At 51.7% G+C, this 20370-nt stretch overlaps 2 protein-coding genes across 2 annotated transcripts in view; one reads left to right on the forward strand and one right to left on the reverse strand.

Annotated features, from left to right (window-relative positions):
• The window catches only part of SORT1 (sortilin 1), a 39682-nt gene extending 24680 nt beyond the window's left edge, over positions 1-15002 (reverse strand). The window contains exons 1-2 of the mRNA XM_073319617.2: positions 14788-15002; positions 888-947 (exon numbers count right to left, since the gene is read on the reverse strand). Of these exons, the coding sequence (XP_073175718.2) occupies positions 888-947; positions 14788-14964 (237 nt within the window). The 5' untranslated portion in view covers positions 14965-15002. The remainder of the gene's footprint in view (positions 1-887; positions 948-14787) is intronic.
• The window catches only part of CYB561D1 (cytochrome b561 family member D1), a 433261-nt gene that overhangs the window by 306322 nt on the left and 106569 nt on the right, over positions 1-20370 (forward strand). The gene's annotated exons all lie outside the window — the stretch shown is intronic.

Consider the following 20370-nt stretch of genomic DNA (forward strand, 5'->3'; position numbering starts at 1 on the left):
CGAGGCTAACAATGGCGCCCCGTGTAAACCCTCCATCCCCTAGCTCAGGAGGAAGGAGCCCTGCTGGCCATTTCTTACCAGAGCAAAAGGGGGCGGCTCCCCCAACCCGTCAGGGTCAGACAACGCAACGCTCCCCCTCGAATCTGTCTAGACCCTTGTGCTGCATCACCCCTGTAACACCTGGGTACCTTCCACCATGTCTGCTGCCTGCAGTTTGTTCTCTCCCCAGAGGGTAGAGTTTAGTTAGGGGGTGGGGAGGTTAATTTTAAAATATTTATTTTTATTTCTATGTATTTAAATGTTGGGCCCCCTGGAGCAAGACAGAGCCAGATACAGCAGCCAATGGGCAGCGGGCCCTGCTAACATAATGGCAGCCACGGCCTGCAGCAGCTGCTGCAGAAGGGGTCTCGTGCTGGTCTACATGCAGGTTTGTACTGAGAGTTAAAGTAATGCAACCCTCCACGGTGGGCACAGACACATCAGGATAAAGGTGTCCTATCGGCGTAGCTCATTCCTGTAACTGTGCCGAAATAAGCGATACCAGTCTAAGCACAGTTCTACCAACATAACTGTACCCCTGCTGTAGGTTGCGCCCCTGCTGTAGGTTATGTAGATTTGTGCCATTTTTAACTATAATGGCTTCTATAGTAATTTAGCTGGAGTGTTAGACCAGCCCCCACCAGGGACCTTCCTAGGCAGGATTAAACGTATGGACACGCAGAACACTGGGAGTGTCCAATAGTCAGGAATGCTTGTGCCCAAGGTTCAAGGATTCCAGGAAGTGAAGTCGTGCTTCCCAGCTGCCTCTCCAGCTTGCTCACCCCCTGCTACTCATCATTTCGAAGGGTTACCTTTCAAAGCCCGTTCAGATCAAATGCGCTACTTACTCCAGTGCTGTCTCCAACCCAGGAGAGCGATACAGTGCCGCTGAAGTCATCAAAGACATGCTGCAAGGAAAAAGATCAGAGTCACATCCAAACTTCCACGCTCCACATCCCAGCTCAGGCAACAAGACCCTTTACTTCCCGTCACCAGAGGGGAGAGGATCAGGAGGAATTTGATCGGCATAGCGGAGTACCCCCTGGTTACACACCATCCCAAGGCAGTAATAACCACCCAGCCGCCAGCCAAGATTTGTCCATCCCACTGGCATTTCCCTCCCCCTCATCACAGGTTGCCTGGGGTTCCCTGTGCAGTCTATTGCTGAATCAGTAAAGCCAGGAGACACACCCCACCAGGGGCTTTTTTCCAGCTTCATGCTCCCTCAGGTGGCTTCCTTCACTGACCCACACACATCGCCTTACATGGGATGTTACTGAAATGCCCGGTGGATTTTTGCCACGCACCCTGTGTGTGACAACTCAACAGAGTTTGTCTCCTTAGCAGATCTCATGGGCAGGTGTCCCGAGTCCTCTTCTCTCGCTCGATACCATCCTGCCCCTTCGGTAGTTCAGGTAACGCTGGGCGGCTTGTGCTGGGCAGGCAGAGCGAAGCAGAACTCATGCTTTTTGGGCCAAAGGTGCTAAGTTCAACCCCCACCGACCACCTCTCCAAGGGGCTGATGTGCTCGTTTTTGAACTGCAGAGCCATCTTGTCTCTACCCCCAAAGCTTTACAGGGGCCTTTCCCCTTAGCACTTGATGCTCATCAGCGAAGTTACTGCAATGTGGAAAAAGCGTAGTCAGGTTCCCCTCGTGTCTGCCCTTGACACACACGCACAGGCATGACAGCAGCTCTGCGAGGGGAAGCTGATTTCACTTTTGGTTCTGCTGAAGTGCAGATGCTTGCCCAGTGTGGTCACCCTCACCTAATGGGGTTTCATTGCTAAACCAGGAGCCAGAGCCCCACAAGCGTCATGAAGCCAGAGATCGTTTACAATCCAGCCCTGTGAGAACACAGGAGTGAGCAGCACAGACTGCTCCCAGGTCCCACACCCTCATGAGTTAACAACAATGCTGCTCCTATCAGGGAGCGCCCCAGCAGCCAGCTGGCATCGAGAGGGGCAGTAATGGCTGAAAGTTAAGCAGAGCTGGACTCTTTTCCTGCTGGACATTACTAGTCACCCGTAAGAGCAGCACCATGCTGACAAGAAACACACTGGTGCATTCGCTTGGCCTTGCAGAGCAGTAAAACTGGGCTGTGCACTTTATCACGAGCACTAGAGTAAACAGTGCAGCCCTGCCAGCCTGCAAAGGCATCTGCATCCAGACAGCATTTTCCACAGCTCCTGCTGGCTACCAGGCAGGATCACAGCAAAAGGTGCACAGAACGCTCCCGCTAAGCAAAGGGACAACTGGACCTGGCTTCAGAAGCCAAGAGGGACTCCAGAGAGACGAAGCCAGCAGAGCAGCGATGCTGGGATTTGGCTAGCTAGCGCCATGTTAGTGCCAAGGAGGAACCTGGCAATGCAAATATTCCCCTGAGCAGAACAATAAACGCCATCAGTACCCTGCCCTGCAGTCTCAAAGGTTGCCTCATAATCTGTTCACAATCTCACTACATTTTGAGGCTCTCCATGTTACAGCTCAGCAGGCACTTACGCCATAATCCTAGATCAATGGCTGAGCTGGATAGGACACAGACCGAGATCTGGGTTGCAGGCGGAGAAACCTCTCCCCCTCCCAAAGCAGTGACTCCGAGACACCTGTGCATCTGGGAACAGGAATCCCAGCATTCTACAGGCAAAACCTGGGAGATGACCAGACAGTCACGATGGAAATACACCTGGGACCTTGTAATGCTCTGTTGTGAGAGGCCCTCAATACCTTGACTGCAACAGGAGAAGTGCTACCAGTTTCAGCCTCAGGCATCCAGTTACCTTTGCTGGAGGGGGTGGGAGGGGAAGAGAGACCAAAGTAACACCTTGGAGAGAGTGTAGAATGCCGTTTCTTCACAGCCATGGGCACCTTGTGGCCTCAGTGGTGCAGGGACGGGGCAGTACCAACACGGGTACTGAGCTATGCCAGACCTGTGCAAAAGGGAGGCTCCTGGGGAGACCAGAAGGAAGACGAAGGGAGACAGGGAGGCTGTGGAGAAGGCTCTTGCACCAACAAAGAGCTGGACCAGAGAGAGCTGATGCTATACAAACAAGAGGAGCAGAAGACAGAAAATCCAAGACGTGGGCTGGAGCGACCCCTTGGAGCATCACTAGCCTGGGTGACTCTGAAACGGACCCAGAACAATGCGGAGTTTGATGCAGTCTCACCTTTTGGAGTGTGCAGGAAGGGGCTGATCATATGCTTAAGTGGAGGAAACTGGGACTTTGGAAGACAAGGAGCGAGACATGGAGACACACATGGGGACTTGCCACAGCCAGGGATTGGCCCAGTGAGTCAGGTGAAGGAGGAAAGTTCTGGACAAGACAGAGGGGTGGCAGAGGGACTTTCCGAGCAAAGGAAGGAAAGAGGAAATGACATGTACAGCATAAGGGGGCAGGGGCACGTCAGGGTAAGGGTGGTGGGTATGGTACGGTGCAGACAAAGAGCAGAACCTGTGAGCTGCAGAAAAGGGGAGAGCTGTGCCCCTCCTCCCCTGGAGCCAGTGCGGCACTAATGGATTCATCTGAGAGACACCTATTACCATCTCATTAAAAAAATAGAAGAAATGTAAATTAGCTGTGTGCGTGACAGATCGGACCGGGGATACCAACGGGGGTTACAGACATGCCAAAGTGAACGTAATCCAGACAACATAGGGGCTTCGAGTGGGAGGAAACGCAAGGGGGAAATTTACAAATGATTGGCAAAAAAATCCCTGCTACCAACCACCTCCAAACATGGAGGCTGAGTCTGCATCACTGTCCTAGCCATCCCTAACCCCAGGCAAATCCGCCTCTTTGCTCCCCTCCTCCCAGGAGGGAGCAGCTCCATAAAGATACTGCTTTGAGCCAGATGGGGACCAGTTCTCTGAGAGCACCGAGGCACTCCCCTGACACATGGCTCAAGCACACAATAATCCCAACAGGCTTCCTAACCCCCTCCACTTCAGCCAAACAAGATCGGGAAGATCTTCAGCCAAGCAAGATCTGTTTCCCTGGGAATGAAGTTATGCTTTAATCTTGCCAGGCCTCATGCTATGAGGCCACAAACCATCCACTGGACGGCCATGTGACAGGAGGCCACTCTGCTATACAGCAGTGTAAAAGACCTTGCGTTTTCAGCCGACAGGTCCATCAGTAACCAAGCTTCATGGTAGCATAGCCCCCGCTGCTCAGTCTCTGTTAATAAAGGATGATTTTAACGGCGTTACAGCTCCTCTTCCTGCAGGAACGGAAGAGATGGGCTTAGCATTTAATTACAAGTACACGGCAATGAGTTCTTACTGCTAGGAGGGGCTCTGCGGAGAGCAGGCCTCCCACCTCCTACGAGATGACACTTGGCCCACGGCAGGGGTGCAGGCGGTGAACTAGGAACTCCAGGAGCGGCAGCTGCAGCAGCACAAAGAGTTTACTGTCTAAACGCAGGACTCTGCACGAGAGGGGCTGGAACACCCGGCGATATCGCCGTGCTAGCAGGTTAGTGGGCGGATTCAGGGCTTGCTTGACTAGCGGCAGGATAGACCCACTCCTCTTAAGCAGTCAAAACTTGCTTACACACAACTCCTTAGCACAGGTGCTGGCAACTCAAAGGCATTTCACGTCAGCACTGACCATCCCTCAGGGAGGCAGAAGGAAAGCTACTTTGCACTTTGTAAGTGATCACAGAGTGTTTAACAGCTAAGCCTCAACACCACAGTGTACAGGGAAGGAGCATGAAGAGATCTCTTCCCAGGGCACTGAAATTGCAACCACCTCTGGGACGGAACATGGCAGCTGTTTGTTATTATACAGTCACAGCTGGAGAACCCGACCAACCTCAGCATCTCATCTTGCTAAGCACCACACAAACAGCCCGTCATGCAGCGCTTGCACAACAGCCCATGCGCAGCCCCCTAGGCCACGCTGCCTCTTACATATAAGGCAACAAAACACTTCGCTCCCGAAGAGGTCTGCCCATACAGCATGTTTAACCAGAAGAAACGCCTGCAGAGGGAGGAGGAGTTGTTATTACTCTGCAAGCCAGCTGGCAGGTGCTATGCACGGACTTGGCAGCTAAGGCAGGAGAGCACACAGGCTGATGCTAGCCTCGCCTCACCCCTCCCTGGATTTGCAGGTGTACTCCTGAGCTAGGAAGTTTTCAAACCCTTCAGGAGGCAGCCACACATGGGCACACGTTTCAGCATCTGATCAGAGAAGGAAACCCCAGCAATCAACAGAATTAAACCCACTGGCCTCTCCTCACCCGGACTGCTGCTGGGAAGCTTTGGAGCGGACATCCCAGCAGAGCGAGAATCCCAGGAAGAAGTGTTGCTGCAAGACAGAGCTGTTTAATGCAGGCAGCAGTCTGCAGAGGGTTTGGGGATTTACTGGAACCGGCCTGCGCGAGGAGGGGATGGAAGGAGGGTCTTGTGACATCTGACTTGGCCAACTAGGGAGCAGCACTTCAGCTGTACAGAAACTGCAGCCAGGCCTCCCTGGACTGAACATTGACAGACCCTCTTCCCCCCCACGGGGAAGAGACTATATTCCCCACAGACACACACAGTCATACCTGAGATGTGGGGCCTCTCAAGCATAAAGCAGAAGACTCTGGGAGGAGAGGACCCTCAAGGGCTGGGGGAGAGCAAGCTGAACAAAAAGAGAGGCTGAGAGCTGTGTAAGCCCTGGTCTACACTAGGACTTTAGGTCGAATTTAGCAGCGTTAAATCGATGTAAACCTGCACCCGTCCACACGATGAAGCCCTTTATTTCGATTTAAAGAGCTCTTAAAATCGATTTCCTTACTCCACCCCTGACAAGTGGAATAGCACTTAAATCGGCCTTGCCGGGTCGAATTTGGGGTACTGTGGTCACAATTAGACGGTATTGGCCTCCGGGAGCTATCCCAGAGTGCTCCACTGTGACTGCTCTGGACAGCACTCTCAACTCAGATGCACTGGCCAGGTAGACAGGAAAAGAACCGCGAACTTTTGAATCTCATTTCCTGTTTGGCCACCGTGGCAAGCTGCAGGTGACCATGCAGAGCTCATCAGCACAGGTGACCATGATGGAGTCCCAGAATCGCAAAAGAGCTCCAGCATGGACCGAACGGGAGGTACGGGATCTGATCGCTGTTTGGGGAGAGGAATCCGTGCTATCAGAACTCCGTTCCAGTTTTCGAAATGCCAAAACCTTTGTGAAAATCTCCCAAGGCATGAAGGACAGAGGCCATAACAGGGACCCGAAGCAGTGCCGCGTGAAACTGAAGGAGCTGAGGCAAGCCTACCAGAAAACCAGAGAGGCGAACAACCGCTCTGGGTCAGAGCCCCAAACATGCCGCTTCTATGATGAGCTGCATGCCATTTTAGGGGGTTCAGCCACCACTACCCCAGCCGTGTTGTTTGACTCCTTCAATGGAGATGGAGGCAATACGGAAGCAGGTTTTGGGGACGAAGAAGATGATGATGAGGAGGAGGTTGTAGATAGCTCACAGCAAGCAAGCGGAGAAACCGGTTTTCCTGACAGCCAGGAACTGTTTCTCACCCTAGACCTGGAGCCAGTACCCCCCGAACCCACCCAAGGCTGCCTCCTGGACCCAGCAGGCGGAGAAGGGACCTCTGGTGAGTGTACCTTTTAAAATACTATACATGGTTTAAAAGCAAGCATGTGAAAGGATTACTTTGCCCTTGCATTTGCGGTTCTCCTAGATGTAGTCCTAAAGCCTTTGCAAAAGATTTCTGGGGAGGGCAGCCTTATTGCGTCCTTCATTGTAGGACACTTTACCACTCCAGGCCAGTAACACGTACTCGGGAATCATTGTAGAACAAAGCATTGCAGTGTATGTTTGCTGGCATTCAAACAACATCCGTTCTTTATCTCTCTGTGTTATCCTCAGGAGAGTGAGATATAATTCATGGTCACCTGATTGAAATAGAGTGCTTTTCTTCAGGGGACACTCAGAGGAGCCCATTCCTGCTGGGCTGTTTGCCTGTGGCTAAACAGAAATGTTCCCCGCTGTTAGCCACAGGGAGGGGGGAAGGTTGAGGGGGTAGTCACGCGGTGGGAGGAGGCAAAATGCGACCTTGTAATGAAAGCACATGTGCTATGTATGTAATGTTAACAGCAAGGTTTACCCTGAAAGAGTGTAGCCACTGTTTTATAAAATGTGTCTTTTTAAATACCGCTGTCCCTTTTTTTTTCTCCACCAGCTGCATGTGTTTCAATGATCACAGGATCTTCTCCTTCCCAGAGGCTAGTGAAGCTTAGAAAGAAAAAAAAAAACGCACTCGCGATGAAATGTTCTCCGAGCTCATGCTGTCTTCCCACACTGACAGAGCACAGACGAATGCGTGGAGGCAAATAATGTCAGAGTGCAGGAAAGCACAAAATGACCGGGAGGATAGGTGGCGGGCTGAAGAGAGTAAGTGGCGGGCTGAAGAGAGGGCTGAAGCTCAAATGTGGTGGCAGCGTGATGAGAGGAGGCAGGATTCAATGCTGAGGCTGCTGGAGGACCAAACCAGTATGCTCCAGTGTATGGTTGAGCTGCAGCAAAGGCAGCTGGAGCACAGACTGCCACTGCTGCCCCTCTGTAACCAACCGCCCTCCTCCCCAAGTTCCATAGCCTCCACACCCAGACGCCCAAGAACGCGGTGGGGGGGCCTCCGGCCAACCAGCCACTCCACCACAGAGGATTGCCCAAAAAAAAGAAGGCTGTCATTCAATAAATTTTCAAGTTGTGAACTTTTAAAGTGCTGTGCTTAAAGTGCTGTGTGGCATTTTCCTTCCCTCCTCCACCACCCTCCTGGGCTACCTTGATAGTCATCCCCCTATTTGTGTGATGAATGAATAAAGAATGCATGAATGTGAAGCAACAATGACTTTATTGCCTCTGCAAGTGGTGATTGAAGGGAGGAGGGGCAGGTGGTTAGCTTACAGGGAAGTAGAGTGAACCAAGGGGCGGGGGGTTTCATCAAGGAGAAACAAACAGAACTTTCACACCGTAGCCTGGCCAGTCATGAAACTGGTTTTCAAAGCTTCTCTGATGCACCCCGCGCCCTCCTGTGCTCTTCTAACCACCCTGGTGTCTGGCTGCGCGTAACCAGCAGCCAGGTGATTTGCCTCAACCTCCCACCCCGCCATAAACGTTTCCCCCTTACTCTCACAGATATTGTGGAGCACACAGCAAGCAGTAATAACAGTGGGAATATTGGTTTCGCTGAGGTCTAAGCGAGTCAGTAAACTGCGCCAGCGCGCCTTTAAACGTCCAAATGCACATTCTACCACCATTCTGCACTTGCTCAGCCTGTAGTTGAACAGCTCCTGACTACTGTCCAGGCTGCCTGTGTACGGCTTCATGAGCCATGGCATTAAGGGGTAGGCTGGGTCCCCAAGGATACATATAGGCATTTCAACATCCCCAACAGTTATTTTCTGGTCTGGGAATAAAGTCCCTTCCTGCAGCTTTTGAAACAGACCAGAGTTCCTGAAGATGCGAGCATCATGCACCTTTCCCGGCCATCCCACGTTGATGTTGGTGAAACGTCCCTTGTGATCCACCAGAGCTTGCAGCACTATCGAAAAGTACCCCTTGCGGTTTATGTACTCGGCGGCTTGGTGCTCCGGTGCCAAGATAGGGATATGGGTTCCGTCTATAGCCCCACCACAGTTAGGGAATCCCATTGCAGCAAAGCCATCCACTATGACCTGCACATTTCCCAGGGTCACTACCCTTGATATCAGCAGATCTTTGATTGCGTGGGCTACTTGCATCACAGCAGCCCCCACAGTAGATTTGCCCACTCCAAATTGATTCCCAACTGACCGGTAGCTGTCTGGCGTTGCAAGCTTCCACAGGGCTATCGCCACTCGCTTCTCAACTGTGAGGGCTGCTCTCATCTTGGTATTCATGCGCTTCAGGGCAGGGGAAAGCAAGTCACAAAGTTCCATGAAAGTGCCCTTACGCATGCGAAAGTTTCGCAGCCACTGGGAATCGTCCCAGACCTGCAACACTATGCGGTCCCACCAGTCTGTGCTTGTTTCCCGAGCCCAGAATCGGCGTTCCACAGCATGAACCTGCCCCATTAGCACCATGATGCATGCATTGGCAGGGCCCATGCTTTCAGAGAAATCTGTGTCCATGTCCTGATCACTCACGTGACCGCGCTGACGTCGCCTCCTCGCCCGGTATCGCTTTGCCAGGTTCTGGTGCTGCATATACTGCTGGATAATGCGTGTGGTGTTTAATGTGCTCCTAATTGCCAAAGTGAGCTGAGCGGCCTCCATGCTTGCCTTGGTATGGCGTCCGCACAGAAAAAAAGGCGCGGAACGATTGTCTGCCGTTGCTCTGACGGAGGGAGGGGCGACTGACGACACGGCTTACAGGGTTGGCTTCAGGGAGCTAAAATCAACAAAGGGGGTGCCTGTACATCAAGGAGTATTTCAGGCAGGACTTCATGGAGGGTTCCAATAAGAAATGGTGCACCTAAGTTATCGTTGTTATTGGAACAAGGAGGTTAGCCTGGCCTCTGATTGATACATGGCTAGATTTACCTCGCTGCACCTTCTCTGTGAGTGACTGCAGTGTGATCTAGAGGAATGAGTCCCCTAGACAGGGGAGGAGGCAAATGAGTACAAAACAAATCTGGTCTATTTCTTGTTTTGATCCACTCCATCTATCTTTTACATCTTTGGCTGGCAGCAGACGGTGCAGAAGGACTGCATGCCATCCACATCTCATGGCTGCTCGGCAGAAGATGGTACAGTACGACTGCTAGCCATCTTCATCTCTTGCCTGCCTGGCAGAAGATGGTACAATACGACTGCTAGCAATCCTCATCTCTTGCCTGCCTGGCAGAAGATGGTACAGTACGACTGCTAGCAGTCCGTATCGCCTGCCCGCTCACCATAAGACGGTTCAATAGGACTGACTGCAGGACTAAAGAGAATGACCTGGTCAAGTCACTCCAAATTTAGTCCCTGCGCCCATGTCTGCCCAGGCGCTCCCAGCCGACGTGGCCAGGAGCACCTCGGACACGACGAGGACGACTACCAATCGTATTGCACCGTCTGCTGCCAGAAGGCAATGGGTTGCTGCTACTGTGCAGCAAAGCCGTACCACGTCTGCCAGCACCCAGGAGACATAGGGTGACGGTTACCTGAGCGAGCTCCATGCTTGCCGTGGTATGGCGTCTGCACAGGTAACTCAGGAAAAAAGGCACGAAATGATTGTCTGCCCTTGCTTTCATGGAGGGAGGGAGGGAACGGGGGCCTGACGATACGTACCCAGAACCACCCGCGACAATGTTTTAGCCCCATCAGAGCGCTCCATTGTGACTGCTCTGGACAGCACTCTCAGATGCCCGATTGTTTGCCATTGCTCTGACACCGGGAGGGGCGCTTACAGGGTTGGCTTCAGGGAGCTAAAATCAACAAAGGGGGTGGCTTTACATCAAGGAGTATTTCAGGCAGGACTTCACGGAGGGTTCCAATAAGAAATGGTGCACCTAAGTTATTGTCCTTATTGGAACAAGAAGGTTAGCCTGGCCTCTGATTGATACATGGCTAGATTTACCTCGCTGCACCTTCTCTGTAAGTGATTGCAATGTGACCTAGAGGAATGAGTCCCCAAGACGGGGGGCGGGGTTGCAAATGAGAACAAAACCAATCTGGTCTATTTCTTGTTTTGATCCACTCCATCTATCTTTTACATCTTTGGCTGGCAGCAGACGGTGCAGAAGGACTGCATGCCATCCACATCTCATGGCTGCTCGGCAGAAGATGGTACAAGAGGACTGCTAGCAATCCGTATCACCTGCCTACTCACCATAAGACGGCTCAATAGGACTGACTGCAGGAGTAAAGAGAATGACCTGGTCAAGTCACTCCAAATTTAGTCCCTGCGCCAATGTCTGTCCAGCTGCTCCAGGCCGACGTGGCCAGGAGCACCTCGGACATGACGATGACGGCTACCAGTCGTATTGCACCGTCTGCTGCCAGAAGGCAATGGGTTGCTGCTACTGTGTAGCAATGCAGTACCGCGTCTGCCAGCACCCAGGAGACATACGGTGATGGTTACCTGAGCGGGCTCCATGCTTGCTGTGGTATGGCGTCTGCACGGGTAACTCAGGAAAAAAGGCGCGAAACGATTGTCTGCCCTTGCTTTCACGGAGGGAGGGAGGGAAGGGGGGCCTGACGATATGTACCCAGAACCACCCGCGACAATGTTTTAGCCCCATCAGGCATTGGGATCTCAACCCAGAATTCCAATGGGCAGCGGAGACTGCGGGAACTGTGGGATAGCTACCCACAGTGCAACGCTCCAGAAGTCGACTTTAGCCTCGGTACTGTGGAAGCACTCCGCCGAGTTAATGCACTTAGAGCATTTTCTGTGGGGACACACACACACTCGAATATATAAAACCGATTTCTAAAAAACCGACTTCTATAAATTAGACCTAATTTCGTAGTGTAGACATACCCTAAGAAGATCCCAGATTTCACTCCCTCTTCAGGAGTCCAGAGGCCCATAATAAAAGTGTAAGAGCTATGGCTCGCTCTCTAGTCTCCAACAGGCACGATCCATTCTATCGCAGATGGCTAGGACAAAACACTGCCAGCCCAAGCAAACAAATGCTCATATTCTTCTCTGGGCTGAGACACCATGTTATTTAAGAATGCTGATTTCTGACACAGCCTGTTTCTTTTAGACACGAAGTGCTTTTTACATGCCCACAGAAGCTATGCGCTGGAGCAGGAGAGGATGGGATTGTGGGTCAGACAGAGAAACAGGAATCAGCTCTGTCACATACTGGCTTTGGGCAAGACACTTGCCCTCTCTAAGCCTCAGTTTCTCAACTGTAAAATGGGACAAAACTGCCTGTGTGGCAGGGAGGTTGGGATGCTCAACTCGGTGTTAGTAAAGGGCTTTGCCAGCTCTGGACGCCCAAGAAGATTTTTAAGTCACACCACCAGCTCCAGACAGAATAAGGTGACAGCAGATACACTGCAGAATACCATTGTACCATAGGGCACATCCACCACAAAGGCAGGATACAGCACCCACAAATGATGTAACATTACATTGGGATTACATACCCCCAACGTGTCAGGAAGAGTAAGGAAATGAATCCCAACTTTTGATCCTACATCAGGTACAGAAGAGGCCGACAGAAATGGGCTTAAAGCCCCAGGCAAGTCAGTTCACAAGCCTGGTGAGCGATAGGACTTCGCCACTAGTTGCTACAGAAGCTAAGGTTTCAGAGGAGCAGCCGTGTTAGTCTGTATTCACAAAAAGAAAAGGAGGACTTGTGGCACCTTAGAGACTAACCAATTTATTTGAGCATAAGCTTTTGTGATGCATCCGATGAAGTGAGCTGTAGCTCACGAAAGCTCATGCTCAAATAAATTGGTTAGTCTCTAAGGTGCCACTAGTCCTCCTGTTCTTTTTACAGAATCTAAGGCTTTGGTCCTTATGGTTGTGAAGAAAACCTTCCAAATGTGAATTCCATGTAAAACGATGCAGTGCCTATCTTCCCCAGTCGGCAGACAGTGCCTCTACTCCTGCTCATAGCTTTGCCAAACAGCAGCATGAAATTAACAAGAACGCTGAGAATGCTGCGGTCTGTAGGCAAAACTGACCAGGATCATCACTTCTGGCTTTAGAATCTAGGTCTACTTTCTCCCAGCACTTGCTAATTTGGAAAGCTAAAAGCAGAGGCAGACACTGGAGCTGCTCCTAGGGGAGAAGGGCTCAAAGAAGAGGCTGGGGAAAGAAGGGGAATAGTAGGGACACTCCCTCCCTGGCTTGCAGGAGCCCAGAAGCTCTGTGGGATGAGCAGAGGAAACCTCTGCCCTTCCAAGCAGCCAGGAAGCTCACCTATTTGAGGCAGGTATGGTGTGAGGGGAGGGAGGGGAGATAAGCCTGCCAGACACAGTTCTGCCTCTCAGGGGATCCCCAAAAAGGCAATACATCTCAGGTACAGAATTAAACCACAAAGAAAAACACCAAGAGTGAAACAAACATCTGCTAAAGCCATGAAGGGAATACGGAGAGATAGGAGGGATACAGAAAGAACCAAATAATAGGATTTTCTACAGCAGATTATTAATGCAACAGCAGCACTGAATTGCCCGGCTATAGTTAAGGGCCTGTTACAGTTTTGATTCTATGCCCCTGTGCTCACGGTCAGTGGAGCACAGGTTCCTGCAGTACGCATACAGGTGCAATCTTTGGAGAAATTGCACTGTACCAAGTCAGTGAACTGTGGCTCTCAGATGACTCAGGGGAAAGGGGAATGATAGGTGTCTCTAAAAACCCACCACCTGCTGCTGCAGAGTTCCAAGGATGCACCAAGGTGCGACAAGACTCAGTGCCTCAGACCCTTAATCTCACGGGAGCAGCAGCACGGGCCCCTCTGCCGCTCACTCAGCATCAGAAGAGTGACCTGTTTGCAATCTCACTTTGAAAGTCAGGGAGAAGTTACAATGCTGTTCAGGTGAAGACACATCAAGGTGTTTAACACAACATTGAAGGGTTCTCTGTCTTCTATCTATGGGCCTGCTACAGTGCACAGACTAGCCCGATTCTGTCCTGCTCTGACACATGCAGGTAAACCAAGTGCTCAGACATTAAAGATACCTCTCTAACTCCAGGCAAAGTGCGTTCCATTATCCCCATTCAATAGAGGGGAAACAGAGGCACCAACCTAGGAAGTGACTTACCAAAGGTCACATTGACATTTGCCATATTACACACTCAGGTGGCAGGAACCTGCTCGACACAAACTTAACCCCTCAGCTCCTGGCTGTGCAGGCAAAGACCAGCCCACAAGCGACTCCCCCGCCATCCCGACTGTATGCAGAGATTTCTTGAAGGCACATGGGGCAATTAGTGTGGGAGGACCAGCTTTAGCACTCCCGCCGCCCAAGACAAGGGCTCCCTCGCTGCAAGAGGAGGAAGGTGAATCGCTGTCCTTGGGGCTCTGCTAAGAAGCAAAGACCAAGGCAGCTTGGGAGTCCCCAAGACCAGGCAGGCATGGCTGGCACAGAGCAGCGCCCCCTATTCTGGGCAGGGCAAGATCATCAGCGGCGGGGGTGGGGGGCTCTGTCGGTCTGTCGGCCCCCCGGCGTGGGCGGGTCCGGGGGGGGGGGGGGCTCTGTCGGTCTGTCGGCCCCCCGGCGTGGGGGGGGGCTCTGTCGGTCTGTCGGCCCCCCGGCGTTGGCGGGTCCGGGGGGGGGGGGGCTCTGTCGGTCTGTCGGCCCCCCGGCGTGGGCGGGTCCGGGGGGGGGGGGGGGGCTCTGTCGGTCTGTCGGCCCCCCGGCGTGGGCGGGTCCGGGGGGGGGGGGCTCTGTCGGTCTGTCGGCCCCCCGGCGTGGGCGGGTCCGGGGGGGGGGGGGCTCTGTCGGTCTGTCGGCCCCCCGGCGTGGGCGGGTCCGGGGGGGGGGGGGCTCTGTCGGTCTGTCGGCCCCCCGGCGTGGGCGGGTCCGGGGGGGGGGGGGCTCTGTCGGTCTGTCGGCCCCCCGGCGTTGGCGGGTCCGGGGGGGGGGGGGACTCTGTCGGTCTGTCGGCCCCCCGGCGTGGGCGGGTCCGGGGGGGGGGGGGGCTCTGTCGGTCTGTCGGCCCCCCGGCGTGGGCGGGTCCGGGGGGGGGGGGACTCTGTCGGTCTGTCGGCCCCCCGGCGTGGGCGGGTCCGGGGGGGGGCTCTGTCGGCCCCCCAGCGTTGGCGGGTCCGGGGGGCTCTGCCGGTCTGTCGTCCCGGGGTCCCGGCCCCTCACCTGGTAGGTGTTGTTGCCCAGGACGGGCTCGAACCCGCGGAGCTCCCGGCAGCCCGGCTCCGCCGCCCGCCGCCTCCGCAGGAGCCCGGCGCGGGCCCCCTCCAGCCGGCCGGGTCCGGGCAGCAGCAGCAGCAGCAGCAGGAGGGTCCCGCGCAGCGCAGCCGCCCGCAGCCCCATCGCCGCGAACCAGCCCGAGCCCCGCCAGCGCCCGGATCCCGGCTTCGCCGCGCCCCGCCTACAGCCACCCCATTGGGCAGCACGCACCCATCTGCCACGTCTCATTGGTTGAAGGAAACAGCAGTCTCCGCTCCAGGAAACAAGCCCCGCCCTCCCTGATGGCTCTGTCCCTGGTCGTGTGGCCGCTCGAGCCTCAGACTTCTGATTGGCTTCGTGAGCTGTCCGTCTCTACCCTCGCAAGCTCTCACACCGTCCCCCTAGCAACGTAACGTGGGCCAAGCCTGAGCAGACCCTTTGCCTTCTGATTAGCTTCCCACGCCCAGGCCTTGCCCTAGGCCCCCTCCCTGCCCCCGGCTGCGGCCTCAGGGGCTTTTTTTTTTTTGCTCCAGGCTGGTTCTACATTAGTGATGGACTTAGATGGAGCCTGCCAGCATGGCTGGCTGTATCACCACGCCCCTGACAGTGTGTTTCTTACAGCTCCAGCTTCTGGAGTCAGGTGAATGTGCGAGTCTCAATGAAGTAATTTTAAAAGTTTCTAATGATCCTGGCTGTGGACAAAGTTGAAAAGGGGGCCCGGTAGCTTAAACACCAAAAGGTCATTTTTTAAAAAATGTGTTTTTAAAGTCTTTAGTTTAAAATATATCTCAAGCTTGTTGAGTGCTTCGTGGTAGCAATGCTGGGAGTAGCTGGCCCTCTGAGCAGTTCAAGCCATGGTAAATTAGGCAGGAACAAAAGTAACCTCAATTCCAACCCACAATAACACCATGGCACGAGTGGAAAGCAGCTTCTAATTACAGGTGTGGATTTAGCAGGATTAAACCGATGTCTGCTTGCAAAGGTTAGAAAACATTATCAATCACCTAGAATCTCAAATTCCCATGATTCTTTACATGGTTTAAGGCACCTGCCCTTGGGCAGTGAACTTCACCCTCTACAACAAGACAAGACATTGCAGGGATTGTGGGGACTGGAGAATTAGACTGAAAGTAAGAGAAGGGGGAGCCTGGTGGTGGATGAGAACACGGAGACGGATCCAGGCCTAGGCAAGTAGCATGATGGAAACAGGAAGCCAAACGGGTCAGTACAGCAAGAAGATGGAGGGGGACATGAGAGCACAAATGATTTGACATGCGAGATTAGTAAACCAGTAAATTTGAATTAGATGGAGAGTGAATGAAGGGATGCAATATAGCACTACATAGAAGGAATGTAAAAAGATCCTATCTACTAATTAAAATTATGGAAAAGATGTTCAGCGTCTCTGCCTCCTCCAGCAGTGAATGGACATACATGTTTAACTGGTTTCTCTTCAATGCCTTTTAAGCCCTCTTCTAGCATAAACATTTTGAAATGTTTTTCATTCTGGGCTATAATTATGCCCTTACAAATCCACATTTAAAATGTTATGTAAGATAGTTGTACCATGTCCACACACATACGCAGTCTGAGAATCCTAGAAAGGAAACCAAACCTCAGGTCCTGCAGTGCAATGCTGCTGTTTGGAGTGCCACTCCACCCCCACACAAAAACTTTAAGTGCTTTTTGAGGGTAAAGAGCAGCTTTGTAACAAATTAAGCTCCAACTCCATGGCAGGGGTCATGGGGAAAGTAAGACGAGTCAGAACCCACCAATGGAATCATCAGAGAGATAAAAGCTCCCCCTTCAGCCAAAGGCAGGTATGGAGTTCACAGCGATTCAGATTAAGGGAAGGTGCAAAGGAGAAAGTTCCTAACCCAACTGTATAACACTCACCATCTCGAAAGCTTTATAGTGACTAAGCCTCATAACTATGCGGAAGTGAGATAGCTTATCTCACTTTGGCAGATATGTAGAAGTCAGGTTAAGTAACTTTGCTTTGCCCAAAGCCACAGATTAAGTCAGCAGGCAAACAGATTAAAAATCAGCAGTTTCTGGATCTTCATTTTGTTCTCATTCCATATTCCCTAGCAAATGAGAGGGGGGCTGCAGCCAAGAAAAGAGCTTAATTTTATATCAGTGTCATCCCATTTTTCCAGGCATTCACTTGGATTTCATGTTTGAAAAATATAAGGACAAATATCTGACATTTCTACAACTGCCTGAGAGGCACTGCGTATCACCTGAGTAGTGCCATGGGAAGACGGCAAAAAGAGCCCAGATGAAACTCATTTGCAAGAGAGCAAAATCTATTATTCCAAGATGCCCTACTTGTATTTGACTTGGCTGACTTGCAACAACTTCAAGTATTTAGTATTTCTCCCTAGAGGGATCAGAGATCAGAACACAAAGCCTTGATTTAGTTAGAATACCATGGCAGGATCACATGATAGTTGGTACCAGTAAACAAGTGATTAGGATAGGATATAAAGGACATTTCATTGTTTTGAGTCCCACCCAGGGAAGATGTGTTTGTTGTATTTTTTTTCCCTAGAAAAGTCAAGTCAAAGGAACAGCACCATCTCCTGTAACAGCAGGATTCTTCTTGTCATATACCACGGCTAACTGTACAACAGTTAAGAACCAGAGAAGAATGGTACTATAAAGGCAACGTGCTGTTGCCCATCATATTAACCCAAGCCATGGAAACACTAGCATTGATCTCCAGATATCTGAATCCTACATTTCTTTTTAATGGGCAAGTTTCAGTGGCACTGACCTTTGAGATTATAGATCTGCAGACAAGGCCCATGAGGAATATGCATAGAGGTAGAGTGGGATTGGGAGTCAGAAGACCTAGATTCTATTCCTGGCTCTGCCACTGGCTGTGACCTGGGGCAAGTCACTTCACTTCTGTATCTCAGTTTCCCCATCTGTAAAATGGAGCTGAGACTTACTAAAATCTACAGATGAAAAGTATGAGTCAGCGATTATAATACTCAGGTCAATGAAGCACATATCTTGTGATGGCATATAAGGGCAATCTGGCCAATGACTACTTATACCACACAATCACTAGGATTATGGTAGACGAGGCTTTTCAGCTCAGCTCAGCAGCTCACCTAGGAGAAAGACAACTCTGAGTACAAATCCTGCACCCACGTCAGCTGCCATGCTTGTGGCATTTACAGCGGCTTGGGTGAGAGCGTGGGAAAGACACTGTGCAAGCCTCTCTCACTTAAACCCCCATTCATAGTGCTGGTTGTTCAGCCAAACTCATTTAACTCAATGTAATCAACTTACCCAAATGCTGTGGTGATGGGGGACAGGCAGAGGATGCTGCTGGCAGTCCTTAGTCACAAGACTGCACGCAGGCAGCCTTACGGTGACAGTCGTTCTCCACAGCGTAGGGCAGATATGGAGCTCATCCTCCTGAGGTGACAGAGCAGGCCTTTTTGGAGACTTTAATGCCCCTGTGGCAGCCAGTTCTGACATGGGGAATAGGGTGCTAGGCCATCATGGCATTGGAAGGTCAAACTCCAGCAGCCAACTATTTCTCTCCAAGTGTGCCAAGTTCAATCTCACCATTACTAACACAGTCTTCCAACAGGCCAAGACAACATGGATGCATCCCAGATCAAAACAGGCACATGATGGATTATGTAATTGTACAGTTTAAAGACATTAAAGATGTGCACATCACCTATGCTCTGAAAAGAGCCGAATGCTGGTCAGAGCATCGGCTTGTGAGAAGCATGTCGCTACACTTCTCAGAGTCCCCTAACGACACCATAAACCACCAGAGATCAATGAGCTGCCATGAAAGACCAACTTTGCTTGTTTGCTGGGGAACAGACACCAGAGACTGCATTAGCTGAGGTATCAGAGAACTCCACAGACATTGAGGCAACCTCAGAAGCTCAGATATGTCACATCCAAGGTATTTGGCTTTGTAAGGCAGAAACACCAAGACTGGTTCAATGACTGACTGTGAAATAGACTGGCTAGTGGAGACTATGCACATCACACACAAGTCCTACATTTTGGATAAGAAATCAGCAAGGAAGGCCTGGTACCATCAGGCCAAACACTGCAAACCTGATGAAGAACCACTGATGGGAGCGGAAGGCTCAAGAACTGCAGAAAGTTGCTGACAAGCATGACATGAAGACCTTGGGTGCTAAGAAGGGCACAAAATCAAGTGGTACAGTCACTGTCCTTACAGCCGATGGTAACCGGTTGCTCACACACAAAGAATATTCTCTCTCGCTGGGAAAAGTACATTGATCATCTCCTGAACTATGTCTGACAATGCCACTGACTCAGTCCAGCAGTGTCCTGGCCTGGAGGAGCTGCCCATGTACCTTTCTTTATATGAAGTTAAAGGCAACTGTCCTCAGGCAAGTCACCACACCCTGACAGTGTCCACCTGAAGTGTACAAATGTGGAGCTGCCCACCTATCAGGAAACCCACCAGCCTTTTCAAGGTTCTATAGGAACAGGGTACGGTGCCACAGGAGTACAAGGATGCTTTCATAGTCCATCTCTACAAGAGGAAGGGAAGCACATCCAGCTGTGACAACTATCGCAGAATCTCACTGCTGTCTGATCCTCATTCGGGTTGTCCTCCACAGGCTTGTCTCTCACCTACTGGATTCAGTCACTGCGTGGCTTTGGTGCTGGCTGTGGCACCAGGAACATGACTTTTTCAGCCTGACCAACACAAGAGAAGGCTCGTGAACAGAACAAGAACCTGTACATAGTGTTTGTGACCTAACCAAGGCCTTCAACACGGTGAATCGCAAGGGCCTTCTTAAATGTGGCTGCCCAGAGAAGGTGATTGCTGACATCTGCCCATTTCACAGTGGCGTGATGGCCAGCGTGATGGTGTGGTGACTCAGACACCTTCCCCATCACCAATGGCACCAAACAAGGGTGCATAATGGCTCCCATTCTCTCTGCCATTCTCTTTTCAGCTGTGCTCTTGTTCGCGTTCCAGGACTTTGATGGAGGGAGAAGAACACATCCAGTTCTGAATGGATGGGGGGGGGTCTATTAAATCTACAGCGACTCAGGGCCCACATCAAGGTAAACAAACAAACAGCTCCTGTTTGCTGACAACTGTGCCCTCATTGCAAACACACCCAAGGACATTCAGCTTACTGTGAACTGCTTTACCTATGCCTCAAAATGCTTTGGTTTTACAATCAGCCTTTACCCGCCAACACCAGACCATCAGCAGCATGAGCACAATGATCCCATGGTCACAACTAACAATACACCCCTCAACTTGGTCAGGAAATTCTGTTACCTGGGTAGCACACTTTCCAGCAATGCCGTGTTGGATGAGGAGACAATTTCCTGGCGCAAGTGCTAGAGGAGCCAACTAGGGGGGGTGCTTTTCTTGACCTGCTGCTCACAAACTGGGTAGAATTAGTGGGGGAAGCAAAAGTGGATGGGAATCTGGGAGGCAGTGACCATGAGTTGGTTGAGTTCAGGATCCTGACGCAGGGAACAAAGGTAAGCAGCAGGATACGGACCCTGGACTTC

The sequence above is a fragment of the Lepidochelys kempii genome, chromosome 21 (genome assembly GCF_965140285.1).
Source record: "Lepidochelys kempii isolate rLepKem1 chromosome 21, rLepKem1.hap1, whole genome shotgun sequence".
NCBI classification, from domain to species: Eukaryota; Metazoa; Chordata; order Testudines; family Cheloniidae; genus Lepidochelys; species Lepidochelys kempii.